General features: G+C 37.9%; 2 protein-coding genes across 4 annotated transcripts in view; one reads left to right on the top strand and one right to left on the bottom strand.

Annotated features, from left to right (window-relative positions):
- The window catches only part of MZT1 (mitotic spindle organizing protein 1), a 50,746-nt gene extending 38,807 nt beyond the window's left edge, over nt 1–11,939 (bottom strand). The window contains exon 1 of the mRNA XM_053704931.1: nt 11,792–11,939. Within this exon, the coding sequence (XP_053560906.1) occupies nt 11,792–11,846 (55 nt within the window). The 5' untranslated portion in view covers nt 11,847–11,939. The remainder of the gene's footprint in view (nt 1–11,791) is intronic.
- A 334-nt stretch (nt 11,940–12,273) lies between these two features.
- Nucleotides 12,274–27,559, top strand: part of BORA (BORA aurora kinase A activator) — a 94,269-nt gene continuing 78,983 nt past the window's right edge. The window contains exons 1-5 of one of the 3 annotated variants that reach the window (XM_053707932.1): nt 12,274–12,352; nt 12,708–12,902; nt 20,098–20,204; nt 20,590–20,635; nt 22,186–22,267. In XM_053707932.1, coding sequence (XP_053563907.1) covers nt 12,756–12,902; nt 20,098–20,204; nt 20,590–20,635; nt 22,186–22,267 — 382 coding nt within the window. In that variant the 5' untranslated portion in view covers nt 12,274–12,352; nt 12,708–12,755. The other 2 variants (XM_053707931.1, XM_053707934.1) reach the window with 2 other exon arrangements.

The following is a 27,559-nucleotide window of genomic DNA, read 5'->3' as shown; positions in this document are numbered from 1 at the left end:
CATGTTGAAGAAAACAAACAATGCTATGCATCTCAGAGACTTTTACCCGTTGCGGTAAGCTCTATCCAACCAAAAAGTTGATGCAGCCGCAACATCAGCCATAGAAATGGCAGGTCTGAGAATATAGCCAGAATGCAAGAAAAGCTTTCCTTAGATAAGACTCAAATTTTCCTATCTAAAAAGGATCCTTAAAAGAAGTACTATTTTCCATAGGAATAGTAGTACGTTTAGCAAGAGAAGAAATAGCCCCATCAACCTTAGGGACTTTTTCCCAAAACTAATTTAGCCACTGGCAAAGGATACAACTTTTTAAACCTTGAAGAAGGAGTAAAAGAAGTACCAGGCTTAGACCATTCCTTAGCAATCACATCAGAAATAGCATCAGCAACCGGAAAAAAAAAAAACATCAGGAGTAGTCACAGGTGGTTTATAGACAGAATTTAAATGTTTACTGGATTTATTATCAAGAGGACCAGACTCTTCAATATCCAAAGTTATCAACACTTCTTTTAACAAAGAATGAATATAGTCAATCTTAAAAAGATAAGGATTTATCAGTGTCAATGTCTGAAGTAGGATCTTCTGAGTCAGAGAGATCCTCATCAGAGGAGGATATATCAGTATGTTGCCAGTCATTACAAATTTCATCAGTATTATGAGACTTTTTAAAAGACCTTTTACGTTTATTTAAAGGCGGTATAGCAGAAATAGCCTTCTGTATCGCATCAGCAATATAATAATTTTTCATATCAACAGGGATATCATGTACTTTAGATGTTGAAGGAACAACAGATACTGTACTAGCACTAATAGAAACTGCATGCAAAAGCTTATCATGACAACTGTTACATACTACAGCTGGAGATATAATCTCCACTAGCTTACAACAGATACACTTAGCTTTGGTAGAACTGTGTTCAGGCAGCATGGTTCCTACAGCAGCTTCTGAGACAGGATCAGATTGAGACATCTTGTAAGATGTAAAAGAAAAAATAAAATTTAAACAGAAATATCTTATTTCCACATTTAGCATTTGCATTTTTTCCCCATTCCTGAAACTGTAATAATAATAATAATAATAATAATAATAATAATAATAATAATAATAAAGAAGGCAAGGAGCATATAGGAAGTGAGGTAAAATAAAACTAAATTTTTAGGTGCCAACAAACATCTGGAAATGATGCAACTCGCGTCAAACAACCTAGCGTCAACTAAGACGCAGGAAATGACGAACTTGCGTCATTACAAATGCACATTCACACCAAAAAAAATTCTTGAGCCAAGAATGACAATAAATAACAGCATTTTGCCCGCAATTTTCAAAGAAAAAACAAGTCAAATTGAAAGAAAAAAAAAAAAAAGACTATACCCCAGGTAAGACAAGCTTCCTAAAACATGATTCCCATAACAAAACTGCCAGACTGCAAAGGGAAATACACATAGACCTGACTCATGTCAAATATAAGTAAAATACATATATTTAAAACTTTATACATAAAGCGCCAAACCATAGCTGAGAGTGTCTTAAATAATGATACATACTTACCGAAAGACACGCATTCACATATAGCCAAACCAGTACTGAAAGCTATCAGCAGAGGTAATGGTATATAAGAGTATATTGTCTATCTGAAAAGGGAGTTAGGAGATTAATCCTTACGACCGATAACAGAACCCTGGAAAAAAATTCCCACGAGGGAAGCCATAAAATCAAAAAGGCGATTCTCTCTTCACATCCCTCTGACAAACACTGTACTCTGAGAGGAATTGGGCTTCAGAATGCTTAGAAGCGCTCATCACAGAAGAAATCATAAAAATCAAGCACAAACTTACTTCACCACCTCCATAGGAGGCAAAGTTTGTAAAACTGAATTGTGGGTGTGGTGAAGGGTGTATTTATAGGCATTTTGAGGTTTGGGAAACCTTGCCCCCCTCCTGGTAGGATTGTATATCCCATACATCACTAGCTCATGGACTCTTGCCAATTACATGAAATAAATATATATCCCCAAACTAATCTCTGACTTAAAAAGAGATTAACCCTTGATCCTATTGAGGTTAAGAGGAGTCACACTGTGACCCTAATTACAGAAGTCCCTGCTAAATAGTAAAATAAAGCGGACTTGCCCTCCAGGATCTATGCTGCGGAACAGATACAGCCTCTCAAGTGTGACAGCCTTGCCGCAGTGTTCTGACAGGGACCCGAGTGTGGAAAGGCAAGCAGTGTAACTCTTTAACACTGAATGCCCGGAAGCTGTTAGAGTCTGGAGATGCAGGGAAAGTTTTTCTGCAAAGCCATCCAGACCGTCTAACATTCATTAATACTCTCACTGAGAGGTTTATATGATTACTTAAAGCTCAAGGCCTTACTTGAAGGGAACATACCCATTTTAGGACTATCCGAATCTTCTGACACTTCTCTGCCATACTCCTCTAGTGATGAAAGGCATAGAATGACTGGGGAAGTGGGAGAGATATTTATAGCCTTTGGCTGGGGTGTCTTTGCCTCCTCCTGGTGCTCAGTGTCAACTGCAATATGTAGGGTGCACAATACATGAATCACGTGATAGGGTCAGAAAGCACCTAAAGGATATTAAGAAATAAAATGTAAAGTGCCTATTAGAGTTGAAAGAGAAATCCAACACGATTACATTTTACAAGCTATTAAGAACACGGCTAACTTGAAAGCCCCAGGTCCAGACCCGATTCCATCCGAGTTTTACAAGATACTGGCAGAGCATATTACTCCCGATTACGTTAGATGCCGAAAAGGCATTTGACTATTTCATGAGACCACCTGTTTACCTCAAATGAAAAATTCGGGATAGCTGGACATTTTGCAAATTTTATTAGATTGATATACAGGAATCCTTCTTCCCTTATTAACGGCAATAAATCTCCAAATATCCATCTTCAGAAAGGGACTAGACAGGGGTGCCCACTCACTCCACTCCCATTTAACATCTCTTTAGAAACGTTGGCAATATCCTGTAGAAATAGTTTGACAGGCGTCTCGATTGGGGGTAGAGATCATGTACTATCACTAAATATTGACAATATTTTATTATATATGAAAAATTCAAAGGTCTTTATACCAAAACTACTAGAGATACTGAAAACTTAAAGTTCGTTTACAGCAGGGGTGTCAAACTTGCGGCCCGCGGGCCTCATGCGGCCCTCAACCTAATTTTGTGCGGCCCACGCCACCTCCATGAAAAATATTAATTATAATATGCTTATTACTTAAAGAGCGAGTGCGCTTACTGTTAGGGATGCACATACATTAAAACATAAGTTATTAAAAAGAAAAAGACATAAGTGCATAATGATTTCTTTAACACATGCAGTTCATTACTATGGTAAGACTGATTTCCCACATCATTTCTGTCCATTCCTTTCCATCATTTTCTCTTTAACTAAAATCACATACTTTATATATATTTCTATGTATTTATATTATGTACAACAGGTATGTCTATCACTATTATAAACAGTGGGTCGCAGGTGGAGCGTGTGTCTCACCTTCTTAAAAGCATTAGAGCACATTTCCTCAAGCCAGAGTAAGTTAATTAGGAGTTACAGAACACAATCTTTTGAAATGTATACAGTTATAGCAAATGCCACTGCACTGTTTAGCAATGACAAGATATGTAGGTAGTGTGTGGCCCACGTGAGTTGTACTTGTATGGAAAATGGCCCGCGACTAAAAGGAGTTTGACACCCCTGGTTTACAGGGTATAAAATACTAATAAGTCAGAAATATTATGGATAATTAAACATAAGGATAGCCTAACAGATAACACTTTATCTTCTGCGATGTTAAGAAAAAAGGATCTTGGAATAGTGCTTGCTAAAGATCCTAATCGATGGTATGATCTGAATTACCCTCAGCTTTGGGCTAAGATCTTGACGTCTCTACGGGACTGGTCTAGTCTTCCTCTGTCTCTTTCTGCCAAAATCTCATTGATTAAAATAATACATTTTCCCTAAAATATTCTCTTATACAGAATTTACCAGTGTTTATTCGCTGTAAAGATATTGAAAAAACGTATTCACAATGTTCAAATTTTTTTGGGGGTAAAGGTAAACCGCGTATTTCTATTCAAAGGCTTTCTCATACTAAAGAGGATGGAGGTATGGCACTGCCTGATATTAAAGTATACAACTGGTCAAGTATGGCTAAAATTGCGTTGGAATGGCTGTCAGGGACAGATTATATCATTAGTTCTAAGTAGAAGTATCATTTTTCGTATTCGCTTAAGGCACTTCCGCATCTGCTCAATATTGAGAGGCTTAAAATTATTATTCCGAAGTTTACTTTCCTAAACATAGCAAAGGCTTGGAACAAGATCTGCTCAGGGTTTGATATAGATAATGCCTTCTCCCCCCTCCCCTTCTTCCCATTAAAGGGAATCCGGAGTTTGAACCCAGACTAGATTCCAGACTTTTTCATATTTGGGCACAAAAGGGCCTTAGATATATGATTCAATGCCTGAATGAAGAAGCAAGCTCTATCAAGCTTTTTGAACATTTAGTTCAAGAATTTGACCTGAGGAATAAAGCTCCATACATACAATGTAGGTGACAAGTTTCATAGTCACAGCACAGGAAATGAATACACTATGGAGCTTTATGCTAACTGTTGCACCACTTTTGTGGTTTATCTTATCACTTGCAACATATGTCAAATACAATACACAGGTCAAACTTCTAGAGAGGCTCGTAAAAGATTCAATGAACACACCAGAGATGTTAAAAATTACAATAAGGACTCAGCAGTGGCCAATCATTTTAATGGCTATCACATGACGAATATAGCTAACATGAGTATTAACATCATAGACATTGCCACTACATCCATTAGAGGGGGCAATACATTTAAAATCTTAGAGAAAAAGGAACTGTTCTGGATGTTGAAACTTAAAACTCGGTCACCATTAGGGATGAACCGTGAATGTGACATCAATTACTTCATTGACAATTGATTCCATCTTCTTAGTTTATCCCTCTTGGTTTTCTGTATTATATATATGCTTTTTTGTATATGGTTTATTATTTACACCTAATGTCTTCAATTGTGGTCTAGATAGGGTTAATTATTTTCCAAAGACATTTTTTACTAACCTGCTGGTTAGTTAATTAACTTTTTTCTTATGTATTCCTTTTTCATTTTCTAAATTCACTTGTATTTTTATTAATTTCATAATTATTATTATGTTATTTTTTCATTTATTCATTCATTTTTTCATTCATTTTTTCATTTATTTATTTCCTCATTTATTATTATTATTTTTTTTCAATATTTTCCATTTCAGTCTAAGTTCATGTTTTGGATTTTGCTTCCTCCATCAATATCATGTAACCATTTTTATTTTTGCATTAATGTATATAATTGTAAATTTAAAATACAATGAGGTTCATTAACTTTGTTTTTAACTTTGTACTTTGTGATGTATCAAGAGAAAGGTCTTCTTACTAAGGGTTAATAACTAGATGGCTGTAGCTGATTAAACCATTCTTAGCAAACAGCCAATTGAATTTAAAGTTCCCCTTCTTAAGCAGCCTTCCTCTCATCACAAATTAGTCTATGAATAAGCGTCCAAGAGGGACGCGAAACTAGTCAGACAGCTAATAGTGTCTCTCATACACTCCTGCCATTTGTCTCTTTTAGCGTGTCATCCAGCGTTTGTAGCTGGTTAAAATCTTTTTAACCTTGTTTTTTCAATAAAGGATACTTTTTATTTTTAAAAAAGAAACCCTCGTTAAAGTGCCTGCTTACTACTTGTACTCTGGATTTAAAAAGACACGTCTTTAAATCTGCATATTTATTAAAAGTTAAATTTTATGTGAAACAGTGAGTGCCTTTTCTGCTGGATAGATATATATATACATATACACACACATACACTAAACACTTTATAGAAGTTCATAAAAAAAAAAAATAGCATCTTTAGAATGGAAAGTCCTGGAAAAGATACGTACACCTGAGAGTGGGGGAGATCAAAATAAGTTAAATAAGTTGCTCCTCAAAAGAGAAACCTTCTGGATATTCACCATTGAAACTAGGACACAAAAGGGTTTTAATTCCCAATTTAATTATGAACTTTTGGGAATTAAATACTGAGACATTGTTGGCAATAGCATTATTGTGGTCAACTGTATCATTACTACTGTCATTTGAACAGACTAAATGTCTCTTTTTCATTTCATCTTGTATAATAAAGTTACTTAAATAATGCTCCATCTATTACTGTAACAGTTTTGTTCTGTGTAGAGATTCTTTACAGGCAGACAAAAACAAAATGTATGCATACCTGATAAATGTCTTTCTTTCTGGGCATGGAGAGTCCACGATGTCATTCCAATAACTAGTGGGATATTCAACTCCTGGCCAACAGGAGGAGGCAAAGAGCACCCCAGCAAAGCAGTTAAGTGTCACTTCCCTTACCCATAATCTCCAGTCATTTAGCCAAAAGAAAATGGAAAAAGAAGAAACACAAGAGTATAGAGGTGCCTGAGGTTTACTAAAAAAAAACAAAAAAAAAACTGCTGAATTATAATAAAACAGAGGGCAGGGTCGTGGACTCTCCGTGTCCGGAAAGAAAGAAATTTATCAGGTAAGCATACATTTTGTTTTCTTTCCTATAGCATGGAGAGTCCCCAATGTCATTCCAATTACTATTGGGATCCAATACCCAAGCTAGAGAACACGGAATGAACAGGGAGGGAGAACAAAGCAGGAGGACCTAAACAGAAGGCACCACCGCTTGAAGAACCTTCCTCCCAAAAGAGGCCTCAGCCGAGGCAAAAAGTATCAAAATTTTAAGAATTTGGAAAAAAGTATGCAAAGAGGACATGTTGCTACCTTGCAAATCTGTTCCACAGAAGCTTCATTTTTGAAAGCCCAAGAGGTGGAGACAGCCCTAGTGGAATGAGCCATAATTATCTCAGGAGGCTGCTGTCCAGCTGTCTCATAAGCAAAACAAAATCATACTTCTACACCATAAGGAAAGAGTAGTAGAATTGGCCTTCTGACCCTTATGCTTTCCAGAGAAAACAGGGCAGAAGATTGCCGAAAATCTTTAGTAGCTTGAAAGTAAAATTTTAGAGCATGCACAACATCCATGTTATGCAAAAGACGTTCCTTATAAGAAGAAGGAAGGATTAGGACAAAAATTTCCTGATTAATGTTTCGATTTGACACCACCTTAGGGAAAAACCCCAATTTAGTACGAAGGACCGCCTTATCTGCATGAAAAATAAGGTACGGGGAATCACACTGCAGAGCTTAAAGCTCAGAAACTCTGCGAGCGGAAGAAACAGCAAGAAGAAACAAAACCTTCCAAGATAATTTTATAACAACAACAATTTTATAATGTATAGGCTCAAATGGAGCCTGCTGCAAAAATCTAAGAACTAGGTTAAGACTCCAAGGATGGGCAACAGGTTAAAACAGGTTTTGTTTTAACCCTGTTTTTAGCTTGTTTTTCCCTGAAATAAAAGAGACTTTTTTCTAACACGCCTGGAGGTTTGCCGGAGTTTTTCGTTTTCTTTGATGTCTATGCCTATATTTACCTGGCTTGAAGCTCGGCGTCATTACCAGCAGCAGTAAGTGGTGATTTTTGGGCAGATTTGGATACAGCTTGCGGAGTACAGATTCTCTTGGCGGCCTATTCAGTCACTACTCCGGAGACCAGCACGTCACGTTACGTCAAGAACGGTAAGGAGGAGCATATCCGGACGGAGAGCGGTAGCACGGAGGCCGTGACAGAAGTACTGGAACAGAGGCCTGCTGTCGAGACGGCGTGCACGCATACTTGCTAAGAAGTAGTACCGGGCTTTTGTTTTCACTCCAGAAGAACAGATCACATAGAAAGGAGACCGGGGTACCGGATCAACGGTGAGACTCTTTTCTATTTTTCATTTACCTACTGACTATTGAAGGTGCTTTGTGTTGGATAAATACTGTACAGTTTCCCGCTTGTGTGGGTGAAAGACAGACTGTTAATGACATTCAGAGAAAGCCTTGTAGCCAATCTTTGGGGGATTGTGTGTTTACGAATGGTTGATTCTTTCGTTTCCCCCTGGCTCGGCTTTCTTACCACACTGCTGCTTGTAAAATCATGACAGTGTTATCTATTCTGAAGCCCCACGGAATTAATATAAAGTTTTCTAAAGAGATCTGCTTTTCCATGGATTGTAATTGGGAGTGAATACTGAATACATTAAGGCCAAAAATGGAAGCAGGGAAAACAAGCTCTTTTTCTTTGAAACCACTGATTGAGACAGATATTGAGAGACTGACCTTGGATGATACTTTTATTAAACAGCAAGCAAAACTTAATATAAGTGAGACTTTTCTATGGATGGAGAAAATGCTTCTGAAGGAATATAAAGTTTGGTGGGATAAAAGGGCCATGGAGAAATATCTGTTGATGGACTTAATCCCACGAGGACTGAGACTAAACAAATTTCCAACCTTTCAGGTTGATGACATAGATTTTATTAATGAGTGGAATGCTACCTTAAGTGATTGTTCTAAGATCTACAAATTGGTGTAATTGACTCTGTATCCTAGTCACTTCCTCTTATAGTAACAAGCTGTGTAGTTTTAAATGTAACAATCATATCCATTAATGTCTTAGAACAGTCAGGCCTGAACACTCAATTGATTGTTCAATATTCCTTAGGTGCTCACGTATACGTGTCTGTGCTTCTCTCGTTGAGCACCCAACATATTGCTTATCACATAAAGAGCATTCTACAAGATACACAATATGTGTGGTTCTACAGTTGGTCAGATCAAGAATATTATACATTCTCTGAGTTACCTTGGACTGAAAAGTACGTGTAGTCTTAGCATAGCTACATGCTATGCATTTACTATAATGACATTTGTAGTGACCTTTCACATGAAGCCAACTACTTTCCGATGTTTTCTCTGTTCTCAGCATGCTTGGTGAGAGTATATTTCCCAAAGTGCAACCCCTTTTAGCAACAAATTTACATCCTTCTGAGGTGTAATTCCTCAAACTGTCTTCAGCCGACAGAATGGGGAGATGTTTATTTACTATGTCACAAATAGCCTTAAACTGAGGGCTATATGTAGTGATAAAGATAGGTTTTTCCTCATCTGGAGCTGGAGGGGTTGGTGCTGTTCCAAGACCGCATTGTAATTCCTGTCAGCATGAGGAAGGAGATGTTAAACAGGATTCACGATGGCCACTTAGGCATTACAAAGTGCAGAGAAAGGGCAGCTACAGCTGTGTGGTGGCCTGGGATCAGCTCCGACATTGCAAATCACGTGTCTAAATGTGCCTTTTGCCGGGAATGCCGGCCTACTCAGAGAAGGGATCCCTTGATTTCTACTCCGCTGCCTGCGGGGCCGTGGCAGAAAATAGCTGCCGATTTGTGTGAACTGCACGGAAAAAAAGTTCCTTGTTGTGATCGACTACTATTCCAGGTATTTGGGAATTGCACCCCTGAATGATATCACAAGTCAAGCCGTTATCATTCGCCTGAAGAGCTTGTTCGCCCGGTGGGGCATTCCAATGGAGCTGGTGAGTGATAATGGTATGCAGTTCGCTTCTACAGAGTTCAGTGCTTTCAGCAGGGAATATGACTTTGTACATTCCACGTCAAGTCCACATTATCCGCAGGCCAACGGAATGGCTGAAAGGGCAGTTCAAACAACAAAATTCATTCTAAAGCAATCTGAGCCATACCTGGCCCTCTTGTCATACAGGGCAACGCCCATTCAAGCTACCGGGTTTAGCCCTGCACAGTTGATGCTAGGACGCCAGATTCGCACCACTTTACCCTCAGTGGGTCTCTTCAAGCCGCCTGGCCCTGTTCCTCGGGACAAAGTCCTTAGGAGGGATGAAGAGGCCAAAAAGGGTTATCGTTTCTTCTACGACAGAAGACATTCCGTCAGGCCCTTACAGGAACTGAATGCGGGGCAAACTGTCAGAATTAAACTGGATGATGAGAAGAAATGGAAGATGCCTGCTACGGTAGTTGACTGCTCTCCAGAACCAAGGTCTTATACAGTCCTTACTGAGGGAGGGACGGTTACACGCCGTAACCGAAGACATCTTCAGCCTGTACCCGAGAGTCTGGAACTGGATGCCTCAGTACTACCGCCGGTGGGATCCCCTGTTCTAAGAGAGGTGCCTTCCCCTCAGCAAGATCACAGCGGGGATATATCTTTGCCTCCAGCGGACTCTAATTCACCATCTTCTATATCAGAGGACAGTTCATGCAAAGTTACATCAAGCGGAAGAGTGGTGAGACTTCCGGCCCGATATAGGGACTGACTTTAGCTAGAACAGTGACCGGAAGTATGGGCAGAATAATCCCATGGTCACTGTGGACTAGGGTAGTCTACCCCGATGTCCAAGTCAGGATGTAATTTATGTGTTTATATTTTCTGAACCTATTTGTTTATATATTGTTCGGAAAAAAAATGTTGTTGTATACTCTGTTCGTATACCTTGTTATTTGTTATATTCAAATGTATGCTTCGCCTTTGAAAATGGGGAAGATGTGATGAGAACAGGATGTGATGTCACGAGTTGGGGCGGGGCTTAGGTCCGGTAGTCTGTGTCGCAGTTAGTTAGTGAAATCAACCTGACTAGATGTATGTTTCTGTGCTCTGTAATAAAATAGAGTTGTACCATCATTGCTGTGTCCTGAATATGTCCTGCATCTCATGACAGTCATGAAAAGCAGAAATCATCTGCACAAACAAACTTCACTCCGTTCCGTTATAGCTTTCCCCTCCCTCTCCCCCTCCTGAAGCATGTCAGTAATTGACAATAACAGTGCCTGAACGCACTGCTTAGAGCAGAAATCTTGTGGAGTTTCAAAAAAATATAAATGTGTGTTGGGAAGTTAAAAACATAAGTAATGCACTTAGCATTTGCTGCATAATGTGTATTATATACAATAGACTATCAAATTAAATCTATTTACACCCTGACTGAGAAATAAATGTGTCTCACTGCAGCTCACACGCTGCAGGCAAATTTTATATTCCTCTAAGTACTGTATGTAACAGCCAATATGCTGTGTCATGTGACTACTGAGCCCTGTAACGCACGCTACAATATGGCAGCTTACATAGGAAATTTGGCACTGGCTCAACACTGTATTTCAAAACAATCCCTTTGAAAAGTTTGGGGTAAGAGGAACAGATAAAATAAACAGCAGTGATTATTTTATTTATAAGAAAAAGTAGGTTTCAGCAATTTTCATTAGGTGTTTAATGTCCCTTTAAGTTATAGTGAGGGGTAAGGGATAAAAAAAAGAGAGGTTAATATATTTATGGGGAGACTAATATTAGTATTGCGAGGGTTAATAGGAAAATTGGGTTAATAGTTAATAAATGATGGCATTGCAAGGGTTAATAGGAAAAGAGATTGAATTCAGTATGTCAATATGTGCCCTAAGGACAGTGCAGTTTTCATTTTAGAAGCTGTCTGTGTAGTTTCTTCAAGATGCAACATTGTATTAAGAAACATTGTATAGAAAACATCAACAGTCAGTGGCTGGGAATTTAAAACGCTCGTTTTTCCCATAGAAAATAAAATAAGAATATATATATATTTAATTGTGCCACTAAAAATGTAGAGAGATGGCCAGAGAAACGATTAACATACTGTATAGAGGCAATTACAACCACTTAGGCTGGTATTCTGTTAACAAATAAAACCATGTTAATTATGCGTAGTTTACAGAGACTGCTCCGGCAGCTAGTCATATACTGGAATCGGTAATCTATACTCACCATCCATAGTTTCCCGCACAGCACTTAAACCACCGGCACCGGGCGCGCTCGCCATGGTGACTGAGCGACAACTAGCTAAGATACCCGGAAGTAAACCAGTCACCGTGACGTTAAGGGGTTGGGTTCACATAACGTTTCCAAAATGGATTATAACAGCAGCGCAAGCCGCTTTTAACACTGGTTTCAAGAACAACCATTTAAAAAATGCAGTAATCTAACACCTAATTACCATTGAATTATTATATTGCTATTTCACTAACAAGTTAATGCACATGGGGAGTGGTTTACATTCGAATTTGTTCAATGGCCCCTCCTTTATTGGTTAGAAGGGAAGCTCTTTGGTCAGTTTCGTCTCACTGGGCTGCAATTGGCTGACAGGATTGAGTAGGCGGCTTTTGATTGGTTAGTTGTAGGGAAACACAGAAAGGTAGACTAGGAGAACTGAATGTTTAGTATCCACCCGGTGTGGCGGCACGTACAGCGGGAGAGTTTGGTTCCAGGGAACCATATAACGGACGGGTTGGAATTTTGTGATTTTTGAATCTGTGTTGTGAGTTCCAGGTGGGGATAAGCTGTGGTACCTATGCGTTAAAACAGCACTTGATGTGCTATTTGGAACATACTAGATTGTGAAAGTTTTATTTGCTGAACACCAATGTGTCTAGTTTTATTACCTGCACTTATGATACTTTACAAATGTAAGAAACTTACATACTGCCGACAAGATACAACAAACTGGTTGTGTTTCCAATTTTCTGACCTTTGAAAAGACCCTATTTAGTGAGTATAAATGTAGACAATTGAAGTGTGGTGAACTAAATACCATCAGCTATTAGACATTGCACAATAACAATTCAAAAATATGATTGATTTAGATCCCTAACATGTTGCTAATACTTTTTATTATTTATTTCAGGGTTAAAGCTAGCTACAAATAATACCTATTATACTGCCTGGCATTATCATGGGTGATGTTCGTGCTCAATTATCACCAGAGACTCCAGGCCGGGTGACTATTCTGAATCCTTTTGAAAGCCCAAGTGATTTTTACAGCTTACAAGAACCATTTGTTTCTAGTCCTACAGTATTCAAGCCAGCAAAATCCTCTGCAGTAAGTGATTTGATAATTTACAGTAGGGACCTGCAAAGTATTTTAATTTTTTTTCTTTTTTTTTCTTTTTTTTTTTTTTTTTTTTTTTACAAACATAGTGGTCTTTTCCTCTTAGCTGTTTGTGTGTGTGTGTATATATATATATATATATATATATATATATATATATATATATATATATATATATTTTAAAGGAACAGTAAAGTTAGAATTAAAGCTTAGACCGCATACAATTTGAAGAAAAAAAAATATATATATACTTCTTTTTTTTTTTTTATCAGATTTGTTTTGCTCTCTTGGTATCCTATCTGAAGGGTAAAACTCAGTAGTGCGCATCTGTCTTTTGCAACAGTGTGGCAGACTTACTTGGTTCTGAAAATTACAGTAGGTTGTACACTTTTCAAAGCGTATTGCAGGTGTTCTGTCAGATTAGCAAATGGAAGTGACGTTCCGTCATCTGACAGCATGCGCTCCTCCATGTCACTGCATTCCAATCCCAGCACTTCACAAATTACTATCTACCAATCAGATTCTTGGACGCTTTTGAAGCGCATGCGCACACAGAGGTGTAGTTAGTATATGTAAGGCATGATGGGTAATGTAGTTTAATTTCAAGGAACTACGGTACCTTTATTTATATTGTAATATTCAGTTGTAAAAAGTGAAATTTAAAATGTATTTTTGATAAATTCAAAACTGAACCTTAAAGTGAAGGTAAACTTTGATGAATGAGCCAGTTTTTTTAAAAATACTATTAAAAACAGGGGCACTTAAATTCATCAAAGTTTACAAAGCAGCCGTTTTGATTAAAAACTTACTTTTTTTTTTTTTTCACTGCCAGAGCAGCTTCCTCCTTCTGGAAATCCTCTCTTCACACGTCAGCAATGACTAATCCGGCTTCCTTCAATCACAGCTTTCCCCCCCAGGGTAGTCATTGCCTGGTTGGAAAGAATCGGTAAACAACTAATGATAATGTACACCTGAATAGCACTCACATTCCTGCTCATTAAATTACTGAGATAGATAGGTTTTCGACTAATGGATGGAGTGTGTAGCTAGTAAATAAAATATAACCTTTAATGGAGATATTAAAATAAAATATTTTTCAAAAGGACACACATTTAAAAACAACATTAGTATCATATCTCGTTGTTTTTAAATGTGTGTCCTTTTGTAAATATTTTATTTTAATATCTCCATTATGTAGCTATACACTCCATCCATTAGTCTTAAACCTATCTATCTCATTAATTTAATGAGCAGGAATGTGAGTGCTATTCAGGTGTACATTAACATCAGTTCTTTACTGATTCTTTCCAATCAGGCAATGACTACCCTGGGGGGGAAAGCTGTGATTGAAGGAAGCCGGATTAGTCATTGCTGACGTGTGAAGAGAGGATTTCCAGGAGGAGGAAGCTGCTCTGGCTGTGAAAAAAAAAAAAAGTAAGGGTTTTTTTTTTTTTTTTTTTTTTTTTTTTATCAAAATGGTTGCTTTGTAAACTTTGATGAATGAAAGTGCCCCTGTTTTTAACAGTATTTTTAAAAATGGGCTTTCATTCACCAAAGTTTACCTTCACTTTAAAGAATTAGATGCTGATAACTGTATATTATAGCGATATAAATAACGGTACTGTATTACCTTTTATTTATATCGCTGTAATATACATTTATCAGTATCTGTTTCTTTAAGGTTCAATTTATCAAAAATAATTTTAATGTCGCTTGTTATAACTGTATATTGCACACATATAAAGGTACGTAGGTGCTTGAAATTAAACTACATTACCCATCATGCCTTATATATACAAACTATACCTCTGTGCACACATGCGCTTTTAAAAGTGTCCAATAATCTGGTGGGTAGATAGTAATTTCTGCTGGGGTTAGAATGCGATGAGGCGGAGGAGCGCATGCGCACTTAGTATTTGTGGTCAGACAGCTGACGGAACGTCACTTCCGTTTGCTGGTCTGATATGTTTGCTAATCTGATAGAACACTTGTAGAATCAATTAAAAAATGAAGTTGCCAAAGCAATTTGGGGGTGTTTAAAAATCAATTTTAGTAAAAAAAAAAAAAAAAATACAATAAAAAAGTGCATGATTTAATCCATTAGTGCATGCCATTTTACACCTTCAGGATGGAGTCAACTGTCAACGATAGGAAAATAAACAAAAATGCAGACAAGATGTCACTTGATCATTACCAGCATTGTGTGTGTATATCTATCAATAATGGTCTTTATAAGGAGAGAGTATACCTCCTCCTTTTTCTGAAACCAACCTCCAATATTTCTTATAGGTATAAAGTTGAACCTAAATTTGTACTTCCCCATTGTTATTTATTTTAAATTAGAATTGTAAAATTATTTGAAATGCATTAGTGCATTACAAGTTTACAATGAAATGGAAAAATGCCTGAGCGGACTTACTACTGGCTTTGGGAACTTTTTCTTTGGCACAGGGCCGGATCAGCATACACATGGATATATGGATTCTCCCATTTCTGGTGGTTACCAAAGCAAACCTGAAAGCAATGTTCAAAACTTAATGCAAATGTCTTATGTGCACACAATTACATCATTATCATTTAGCATTTAGTTTGGATTTCACTTGACCATACAAATCTGTTAGTTTTATTTTCCTTCCAGCCACATCATGCGACAGCCATCAAAAAGTCACAAAATGCACATGCGTATATTCTGTGGATCTTGCACATGCTCAGTAGGAAAGTGTGCATACAAAAAGATTGTGCATAATTTAGATAATTGAAATGAAAAGCTATTTTAACCCTTTCGTGACAGGGTTAAAGTGTCTACATCGGAACACCTGTTCCGATGTAGACAAATTGAAACTACGCGATCGTGCATACGATCGCAAGATTTCAATTATTGGATCGCATCTGGGGGGGCGTCCCTACAACCCTAGGAACGCCCTCCAGACCGCGATCAAGTCCTTGAAGCGCAGAAGGCTTCAGGACAGCCGTTTGATATGACGTTCTATTCCGTCATAACGGCTTTAAAGCCCAGTGTAAATATGACGGAATAGAACGGCATAACGGCGTTAAAAGGTTAATATTGCGTATATGAATCCTGAAAGTTTAATTTTGACTTTAGTGGTCCTTTAACCCCTTAGTGACCTGATAATTTTTTCAATTTTCTTACTGTTAGTATATACTAGGTTTACAATATCATTATTATATCAGCAGTAATCTCCAGTAAAATATGAGGTATTATAGTATCTTCAAGATGCATTTAAAAGTCACATTTTTAAGAAAGGAATTCAAAGGATTCTTTTATACTTTCAGCATGGATTCAATTCATATTTTACAATTTTCATCTTTTCCAGTTATTATAAATATTTAGTGTATAACTATATGATAGGACTGAGGGTAGGTTCTCCTGTAACAGCATTTATTAGCCCCATCTGAAGCCCAATCTGTTCCTCCGATGTCTGGAAATAAAAGCAGTGTTATTATTCTGAGATTTTTTAACACATTTTAAATCTACCAATGCAGCTATTATTCAATACACTTCATATTTAATATTATACAAACAGACAATCTCTCAGACTTATCTATTTATATTTAAAATATACTGAGGTATTATTTAAACATTTTTGCAGCTTAAAGGAACACTGAACCCAATTTTTTTTCTTTTTCGTGATTCAGATAGAGCATGTCATTTTAAGCAACTTTCTAATTTTACTCCTATTTTCATTCTCTTGCTATCTTATTTGAAAAAGGCATCTAAGCTATTTTTTGGTTCAGTACCATGGACAGCACTAATTTATTGGTGGGTGAATTTATCCACCAATCGGCAAAAACAACCCAGGTTGTTCACCAAAAATGGGCCGGCATCTAAACTTACATTCTTGCATTTCAAATAAAGATAGCAAGAGAATGAAGAAAATTTGATTATAGTAGTAAATTAGAAAGTTGCTTAAAATTGCATGCTCTATCTGAATCACAAAAGAAAAACTAAATTTGGGTTCACTGTCCCTTTTAAGGATATTTTAAATAGATTTGAAAATTATAACAATTTTATGTGAAGTTCTAATTTCCCCTTTTTAAAATCAAGATTTACATTTCCAGTTTGTCTGGGGTAGGTTGTGTACTGTAGGTAAGATTCAAGGAATGATTAGCATTCAAGTGTAATGTTTAACTTCCCTGTTTTTTGGGCTTCAAAGGTTGGTCTCAGACTGTGCGGCTGTTGTTCTTGCATGGGGTCATTATCTATTTGGACTTTTATTAGGGCAATAATTTAAATAGATTTTGATCTGAGCATATATTGAATATAGACTCTTTGTAGTTTGGGACAAATGTTTGTTCTTTAGAAGCTATGAACAGCAGGAGGTCTGAGTAAACATATTTTTCGTTTTTCTGTGCTGTGAAACTTACAGTAATAACTTGATACCATTTGCTTCATATACATCTATATCTATCTTCCAATGATATCTCACCTCTTTACATGACATTACCCGTAAGGACCAGGGCTATTTTTACATTTCTGCGGTGTTAGTGTTTAGCTGTAACTTTCCTCTTACTCATTTACTGTACCCACACATTATATACCATTTTTTTTCGCCATTAAATGGACTTTCTAAAGATAACATAATTTTCAGCATATAATTTACTATAATAAATGAGAAAATGAAAAAAAAAAAACACACTTTTTCTAACTTTGACCACCAAATACACCCATGCTAAATAGTTTCTAAATTTTGTCCTGAGTTTAGAAATACCCAATGTTTACATGTTCTTTGCTTTTTTTGCAAGTTATAGGGCAATAAATACAAGTAGCACTTTGCTATTTCCAAACCATTTTTTTTTTTCTCCTTCAAAATTAGCGATAGTTACATTGGAACACTGATATCTGTCAGGAATCCCTTAAAACATGTTTTTTTTTTGTTGTTTTTTTGTAGACAACCAAAAGTATTGAACGATGGCCATTTTGGTATATTTCATGACACCATTTCACCGCCAAATACGATCAAATAAAAAAAATCATTAACTTTTTTACTATATTTAGGTTTCTCACTGAAATTATTTACAAATAGCTTGTGCAATTATGGCACACATTGTTGTAAATGCTTCTCTGTGATCCCCTTTGTTCAGAAATAGCAGACGTATGGCTTTGGCATTGCTTTTTGGTAATTGGAAGGCCGCTAAATTCCACTGCGCACCACACTTATATTATGCCCAGCAGTTAATGGGTTAATAAGGTAGCTTGTAGAGTTAATTTTAGCTTTAGTGTAGAGATCAGCCTCCCATCTGACACATCGCTTCCCTGACCCCCCTCAAACAGCTCTCTTCCCTCCCCCACCTCACAATTGTCACCGCCATCTTAAAGTGAAAGTAAACTTACCTGATCTGCTATACACAGTTACACAATTTAGTTAAAAATAATAGTTTAATTCATCATTTTTTTTTAAAGTTACATCTTAATACCTTTTTCGTCGCAAATAAAGTCCAATATTTCCTATTTTCAATTCTGCCCGTTTTTACAGATCTAATTCACTTCCAGCTCACGTGTATATTATTGTCCTATGGACTTTCTGGCCGATCGGCGGCCGTGATGCTACGTCATCACACTATCGGATAAATTGCGCATGCGTCGAAGCTCTTCTACCCATTATGTCGGGTGCGCATTCACAATTAGCGCATGCGCATAGCTGTTTATCGCAACATGCAAGCACAGCCGAATATTAGCGATCTGTAAGTATAAGGGTTATATTTCAATCAAGCTTTCATGCGCTTTATAACTGGAAGACTAAAAACTATGTTTCTAACTCTGTGGACGCATACGCTTTGAACACAGGATGATCGAAATTCGTGCATGCGCAATGCGTTCCATTACCGTGAACGCGCATTTCTCCTACGTATAGAGCGGGTGGGACCGCTCTGTATGTAAAGGCAGCAAAATATAGGAAGTGGAGGATGGACGGAGTAAGGCTAATGACGGTAATCAAAAGATATATTAAAATAAAATATAGAATCAGTAATAGAAAAAAATAAAAAACATAGAGGTCTCAATATACTATTGTTATAGAATACATCCGTGTTTTGCTGAGCATAGAAATTTACTTTCACTTTAAGTACTGGCAGAAAGTCTGCCAGTATGAAAATAAAGGTTGTGTTTTTTTTTTTGTTGGTTTTTTTTTTTTTTTTTTTATATATATCTTTTAGTATAGGATCCCCCCCATTACCCCCCAACCTTCCTGAGCGCCTCAACCTATTGGTTGCCATCTTAGGTACTGGCAGCTGTCTGCCAGTACTCATTTACTACAAAATGTGCCCTTTTTGTTTAAAAAAATAAAAACCCCAGTTCTGTAGTGTAGCTGCCCACCCTCCCAGATCCCTTCCCAAACATTTTTTTTTTCCCTTCTTTGACTTAGGTTACTGAATGTAGCCTTGCACGCTCCAGTAATCAGAGGGGACAGGATCCGGATATGCACCAATGATGGGCGGCCCCCCTGCTATGGCTCCCACACACCAACAGAGTGGCTCTCTCTGCATCGGATGCCTAAAAAAATGTTATTGCAGGATGATATTGACGCATCACTGCAATAATATGAAAGTGGCTGGAAGCGATCACGATTGCTTCCAGCGCTTGAAAACCTTGAGAAGGTACAGGGTACATCCTTGGTCATTAAGTGACAGTTTTTGTAGGACGTACCCTGTACGTTCTTGGTCCTTAAGGGGTTAAATAACTTTGGAAATACTACTAGGAAATGCCTTAAGATATTTTTCCCTGACTAATTTCCAAATCCACAGACTCTCTGATAAGCTGTGGTGCTTCAATACTGGTGCATGGGCACTTGCAGTATATGTTCATATTGTACTGAATACCTGTGATAACTTTTACTAGTAGCATTTTTGCTAATGAAGAATATTGTAAAAGTGCTTCTATATAAAATAGAAATGCATATATACACAGTTCAATTTTGACCTTTCTATATTTTTAATGCAGAATGAATAGTTTGATCTCTTTTATTGTCCTGTGTGCAAACTTTTTTTATTTTGAGATATATAATAATTGTGCGCCGCTTGTTTATGCCACCCATATATTCGTTTTTGAAGCAAAACTATTTAAGCTGCACTCATTAAATTAGTGTGGCTGTGCATTTCCTGCTGAGGATATGGTGTAGGTTGATTAAAGGAAAAAAAAAAATGTCACAACTGCACTTTTTTGTTACAGACTCCTATACAATTCAGATGGTCCATTGATCAGCTTGCTGCTATAAACCCTGTTGAAATAGATCCAGAAGATATTCATCGTCAGGCTTTATATTTAAGCCATGCAAAGTAAGCATTGTAGAAATATGAAATGTGAGTATATAACCTAATTGTGTATTCAGGAGTGTTTTGAGTAGGTAAAGCATATGGTTAATCCATTATGACCCACAAAGTATTCAGTATGGTGCTAATACTGTTTGTGATGAAACCATGGGAACACTGTACTCAAAATATTATGTCATCCGTATTATAAAAACAGCATTTTTACTGCCATGCGAGTACTTATTGGCAGAGAGGTGCTGTCTATATGTTACTTGATTTTTTTTTTTATTTTTTTTTTTTTTCTCTCAATCTTGTTTGCTATAAAAATATAGGTATATATTTTTTTTTATTTTTTTTTAACTATATAAGTAAATATAGTAAAGTATATTGATAGTTTTTATTTATTTTACAGAATAGATAATGAAATAGAAGAAAGAAGACAAAAGGCTATTGAAGAGGTAATGGCAGCTTAAAATGTTTAAAAATCTGTTAATAAGCACTTCAGATTGTACCTTTTACGCATGAATGACTGCTTGTTTTGTAACTTTAGAATAATTGCTTGACATTAAAGGGGCATTCATTGCTTCAATAATCAGTCTTAAACCCTTCACTAACGGGACTTTCTGAGAAAAACTTGCCCAAATTCCGGGAGAATTTTTTGCATTTTTGCTATCGGTCCATTTATTTTTCTGTAGTGTAGTGGCCCCATCCCTCCCTGTCCCTTTTTTTTTTTTCTGTATCATGGTACCCCCCTCTGCTGTTGGGGCCGCCTTTCTTTTAGCACCAGCAATTGTGACATGCGCCGTCTGTAACAATCAGATTTCTGTCCTCATATGGAACCGGAGCACTGATTCCGCTCCGGTTCCATATAAGGGCAGATGCCTGAAGCTTCATGGAGTCCAGCTCTTGGCTGTAACTTAACAGCCGATACTGCTGGAGCTTCATTGTGCAATAAGCAAAGTACCACATAATGTGTATATTTACGTCCTTTTTTTTTTTTTTTTTTTTTTTTTTTGGGTAAAGGGGTTAAAGCAGTAGACCCACTAACAGGCCAAATTTCCCAGCTAATCAAATCTGCTGCTTGACATTCTTTATCTAGCCTGTTCTTAACCAAGATAATCATAACCTGGCCTTTATAGAGATTCCTAAGCGTTAGTGTGTGGATACTCTCGTGTGTGTTAAGGAAAACAAATGCTTTTGATAAAATGTATACTTTGCGTGATTTATAAAACCAGAAAGCACTGCTGCATTGGTTCTGCATTATCTGCAGGCAGCTTTCAACCATTCTGCAGCCAGTTCAGCTAATTCACAGGGCACACATTTTGACAGCAGTAGAATGCACCACAGGTATTTTTTTTTTTTTTTTTTTTTTATCTATCAAACACTGTAGAGACAATATTTTTTGACAGGTAAGTGGTTTTGCTGCTAAGCATTTACACTGTCAACTATTTGTAAGTGCCTATTTGTTATACACAGTATATTGACTGTATCTGGCAGTGGATGGGGGGAAGGAATTATTGTAGATTAGTCTCTTCAGCTGACTAGTAATAAATGTAAACAGGAACAGTAGATTTCCTTGATTTCCTACATGCTTGCTGAAAATTAGATCCCTTTTTTTTTCTTTCTCCCCCCCCCCCCCCCCCACTTATGGATTTCTCATTTTTAGCCATGCTGTCTGTAACTCAACACACAAGCTACAGGGCATTAACCCCAACATAGAGGTTGTTCCCTCTTAAGTGCAACTTTCTGGCTACTTATATCTCCTAAACATGGCAATCCTGAAAATTCCCTCTTACAAACCATAATCAGCAGTTTAACATCTATTGTGTGCAGACATGACGAGCCCAACCTGCTTTTGCAAACCACCTGCTCAGTACCATAACTTCATCCAGTGCGCATAACTTCTCATGCTGTCTAAGTTATAATAAAACAAAAGATAAAATGAGGTTTGTGGAGGATAATAATGTAGATATAGCAAACTCTTACATTTCTTGAAATTATGTTTCAGTTTTTTACTAAGAGAACAATCGTACCTTCACCATGGACTCAAAATGAGGCGAAACAAGCTTCTCAGTTTCATTCAACAAAATGTAGGTACCTTGTAATGTCTATCATTTTCTTTACTTTGGAAAGAGGTTGATTGTTATTACTTAAAGGGGCATAATACTCATATGTTAAATCACTTGAAAGTGATGCAGCATAACTGTAAAAAGCTGACAGGAAAATATCACCAGAGAATCTCTCTTTAAAAAAGGAAGATATTTTACCTCACAACTTCCTCAGCTCAGCAGAGTAAGTGCTGTGTAAAAAGGTATCTCTTTCAGTTACTGCTCAGCTGCAGGTAAAAAAAGGATGAAATGAACAGCAGTGCTGAGGCCATGAACTTTCACTATAATTTCATGAGATTTCACTTAACTCTCATGAGATTTCGTGGTAAACTTCCTAAAACTGAATAGGGAAATAACATGAGTGCACGAGGCTCAATCCCTTAGCTGTCTAGGGACAGACATACTGATATGCTGCTTAGAAGCCCTTTAAAATGGGTGTGAGTACTTAGGACATTTTGAGGTAATATATCTTTTTTTTTTTTTTTTAAATAGAGATGTTCAAGTGATATTTTCTAATCAGCATTTTACAGCTATGTTGCATCACTTTCAAATGTTTCAACATTTGGATATCATGTCCCTTTAAATAAACTTAAAGGGACAGTCAACACCAGAATTTTTGTTGTTTTAAAAGATAGATAATCCCTTTATTACCCATTCCCCAGTTTTGCACAACCAACACAGTTATATTAATATACTTTTTACCTCTGTAATTATCTTGTATCAAAGCTTCTGCTGACTGCCCCTTATTTCAGTTCTTTTGACAGACATGCAGTTTAGCCAATCAGTGCTCAGTCCTAGGTCACTTTACGTGCATGAGTTCAATCTTATCTATATGAAACATGTGAACTAATGCCCTCTAGTGGTCAAAATGTATTCAGATTAGAGGCAGTCTTCAAGATCTAAGAAATTAGCATATGAACCTCCTAGTTTTAGCTTTCAACTAAGAATACCAAGAGAACAAAGCAAAATTGATGATAAAAGTAAATTGGGAAGTTGTTTAAAATTGCATGCCCTATTTAAATCATGAAAGTTTTTTTTGGACTTGACTGTCCCTTTAAAGTGATATGGAATTCATTGAAAAATTACAAAGCATTTCACAGACCGTATATTGATTAATATGGTCACTGTTAAATTTTAAAATGGAGTAATTAAAAATGTAATCTGCAAGACATGGTCTTCATGTCAAAAGTGCACCTTTTACCTGACCTTTGGGGACTGATGTGCCACTTCTCATGCACAGGGCATTTATTATTTCTTGCGCTGTGGCAGTACTGTATGTTGTTGCAGCTTCAGTTTAAAGGGATGGTAAAGTCAAAATGAAACTTTTGTGATTCCGACAGAACATTCACTTTGTCTATTTTAATTTGCTTTATTTTCTTGGTATCCTTTTGCTGTAAAGCATACCTAATTATACTCCGGAGAAGCAATGTACAACTGTGAGCTAGCTACTGATTGGCTGCACATACATGTCTCTTGTCATTGGATTGTTAAAATAGCTCCCAGTAGTACATTGCTGCACCATCAGCAAAGGTTGCCAAGAGAATGAAGCAAATTTTCATAATAAAAATAAACTTGTTTTTAAAATTGTATGCTTTATCTGAATCACAAAATAAAACGATCTGAGTTTTTCAGGTAGTATCTGTGGAGGGTGGGAGCTATCCCTAAGGTGGTTACATAATATGGTCAGCAGGATTCTCCACAGAAATGTTAGCCAGCCGGATGGCATTATGAAGTAGCCGAGTGGGCACAGTGTATAACTTTCCAGTATTTAATTTCCTTAATATAAGGAGAGTCCACGGCATCATTCCTTACTGTTGGGAAATACTGAACCTGGCCACCAGGAGGCAGCAAAGACACCCCAGCCAAAGTCTTAAATACCTCTCCCACTTCCCCCATCCCCCAGTCATTCTTGGCCTTCCATCACAGGAGGATGGCAGAGTAGTGTCAGAAGATTTCGGAGTAGTTCCTTACGAAGGGTATCTGCCCTTCGATATGGGACTGGAATTTTAAGTAGCCTTGTCAGCCTCTGTGAGATCATTGATGAAAGTTAGTCTGGAGAAGCAGAGAGAGTTTCTGAGAACCCATCCAGACTGCCTGCTAATGACTCCTAAGCAATCAGTGTTGACAAGTTTCACTGCCAGCTTGTTTTCTCACTCAAGTCCATGTCAGGAGCGATGCTAAATGACTGTCTCACTTGAGAGGCTGTGTTTCTGTTTCACAGCATGGGTTCTGGTAAGATCGTTTAATTATTTTTTTTACATATGTTGAAAACGCTAGAAGACAGGGTCACAATGTGGCTCCTTTTATCTTAATAGCATCATGGGTTAATATCTCCTGAGGGGGATTATTGAACAGTGGTGAATAATCAAATGGGATGCTTTGATTTTATGCTGCTCTATGTGAGATTTTATTGTTCTTATAGGCTGTTTATGTGGCTGGAACGCACAGGTTTTTACTTTCACTTGTAGCTTGGCGCACTTTTTCTCATAGCAGGGGCGGTCCTGCTTTGCGCATAATGTGACCGGGAGTGGTCTCTCTTTTACTTCCTCTTTCCTGAGCAAGCTGGCTGTCAGAGAAGACGCTATTTCTCTGCATTGTCTGGGTCTAGGAGGTGGTGAGTGCCCCAGCCATTGGGAGTATAAAGGTGCCGTTTTTTGAGAAATAAAGATAGTTTATTTTCTGTGTCCTGCTGTCATTAGCTTAAGCTATGGAGGATTCTGAGATATTGGAGGGTACTCCCTCTATTCCAAATAGTAATATCTGTTTTTATATTGTGATGAGGCCTTGGTATGCCCGCCCTCTCAACTATGTTCCACATGCATTGACAACATTATTCGGTCAAAGAAGGTTAACCCCTTTAGTAACACTGAGCCGTCCACCTCTGAGGACTCGCGGTCCCGTGATGTGCATACCCAACATTCATTTTCTACACACGCAGCTTCCCGTAGCACCGTTAATCCTCCATCTGGAGGGGGGGCCTTTTTTTACCATCGGATTTAATGTGCAGTTAAAAACGGCGGTGTCTGAGGCCCTCAGTGCTTTACCTCGCCCTGCTAAACAGAAGCGAAAGGTTAAACATAGCTCTCCTGCCCCGTGGTCATCATGTAATTTATTGGAATTCTCTGCTCTGTCTCAGTTATCCGAGGATGAGTCGCCCTATGAGGCGTCAAACTTTCTGGGACGGAGTCTGCTGCCTCTAAGCCTCCTGCTGCGGAGGAGCCAACCTTTTAGATTTAAGATTGAACACTTACGTTTTCTTCTAAAGGAAGTCCTGTCTACATTAGAGGTTCCAGAGGCCAAGTTGATAAACCTTTGATTCCTAAATTAGAGTTTACGAAGACAGGGTAGTGCCTTTAACTTTTCCTCTGCCTGTAAAGATGGCGAACATTATTAAGAACTAATAGGACAGAATTGGATCTTCCTTTTCCCCTTAGTCTTCCTTTAAAAAATTAATCCTGGTCCCGAACTATCAATTGGAGTTGTGGGGTTCCGTCCCTAAGGTGGATGGCGCTATCTCCACACTTGCCAAGTATCACGCTGGAGGATAGCTCTTTGTTCAGAGAGCTGATGGATAAGAAGATGGAAACTCTTCTAAGAAAGTGGTTTCAACATACAGGATATTTATTTAAACCGGCAGTGGCCGTTGCCGTGGTTGCTGGAGCAACTACCTACTGGTGCGACTCCTTATCAGAATTTATCGAGGTGGAGGGTCCCTTCAATGTTATCCAGGAAAGAATTAAAGCCTTGAGAACTGCTAATTCTTTTATCTGTGATGCATACATGCAGATTATTCGCCTAAATGCTAAGGCTTCTGGCTTTTCGGTTCAGGCCCGTCGGGCACTCTAGCTGAAGTCTTGGCCTGTGGCTATGACTTCTAAGTTCAGACTTCTTTCCCTCCCCTTTAAGGGAAAGATTTTATTTGGCCCAGGTCTGGACTCCATTATCTCCACGGTTACAGGGGGCAAGGGTACCTTCCTACTGCAAGATAAAAAGAACAAGTCGAAGGGACAAGTGTCTAATTTTCATTCTGATAAATCCCAATGTCAGCAACCCTCCGCTAAGCCCGAGGAACCCAAGAGCAGTTGGAAGCCGGCTCAGTCCTGGAATAAATCCAAGTGGAGCAAGAAGCCCGCTGAGACTAAATCGGCATGAAGTGGCGGCCCCCAATCCGGCGCTGGATCGTGAAGGGCAGACTGATGCTTTTTTCAGATGCTTGGTTCAGGGATGTGCAGGATCCATTGGTCCTGGAGGTCATAGCTCAGCGATACAAGATGGGTTTCAAGTCACATCCACCCAAGGGCAGATTTCTCCTCTCAAGCCTGTCTTCCAGAACAGAAAAGAGGGAAGCCTTTCTGGGGTTCTTGCGGGATCTGTCCTCCTTAGGGGGTCATTGTCCCGGTAGCTATCGTAGAAAGAGGTTTGGGATACTATTAAAACCTTTTCGTGGTCCCAAAGAAGGAGGCAACTTTTCTGCCCGATTCTGGACCTAAAATGCTTAAACTTTTATAGATGTCCCCGCGTTCAAGATGGAGACGATAAGCTCCATCCTTCCTCTAGTTCAGGAAGGTCCGTTCATGACCACTGTAGATCTGAAGGATGCTTGCCTTCACGTTGCAATCCACAAGGACCACATTCAGTTCCTAATGTTTGTGTTCCTGGACCAGCACTTCAAGTTCATTGCACTCCCATTTGGTCTAACTACTGCTCCACGGATTTTTACGAAGGTTCTAGGGGCTCTTCTTGCCGTTGCCTGAAACCGGGGTATAGCAGTAGTGCCCTACTTGGACGATATTCTGGTACAAGCACTGTCTTTTTGTCTGGCAGAGGGCCATTCTCTCTTTTTCTCTCTCTCTTTTTCTCTTTCTCTTTTTCTCTTTCTCTCCTTCTCTTTTTCTCTTTCTCTTTCTCTCTTTTTCTATCTCTCTTTCTTTTTCTCTCTCTCTTTTTCTCTCTCTCTTTTTCTCTTTCTCTCTTTCTCTTTTTCTCTTTCTCTCTTTCTCTTTTTCTCTTTTTCTTTTTCTCTTTCTCTTTTTCTCTTTTTTTCTTTTTTTCTTTTTCTCTTTTTCTCTTTCTCTTTCTCTCTTTTTCTATCTCTTTCTTTTTCTCTTTCTTTTTCTCTTTTTCTCTTTTTCTCTTTCTCTTTTTTTCTCTTTCTCTCTCTCTTTTTCTTTCTCTTTTTCTCTTTCTCTTTTTCTCTTTCTCTCTTTCTTTTTCTCTTTTTCTCTTTTTCTCTTTCTCTTTCTCTCTTTTTCTATCTCTTTCTTTTTCTCTTTC

Source organism: Bombina bombina, chromosome 3 (genome assembly GCF_027579735.1).
Source record: "Bombina bombina isolate aBomBom1 chromosome 3, aBomBom1.pri, whole genome shotgun sequence".
In the NCBI taxonomy this organism is placed as follows: Eukaryota; Metazoa; Chordata; class Amphibia; order Anura; family Bombinatoridae; genus Bombina; species Bombina bombina.
Note: the sequence above shows the minus strand (reverse complement) of the source record. Positions and strands in the feature narration are given on the sequence as shown.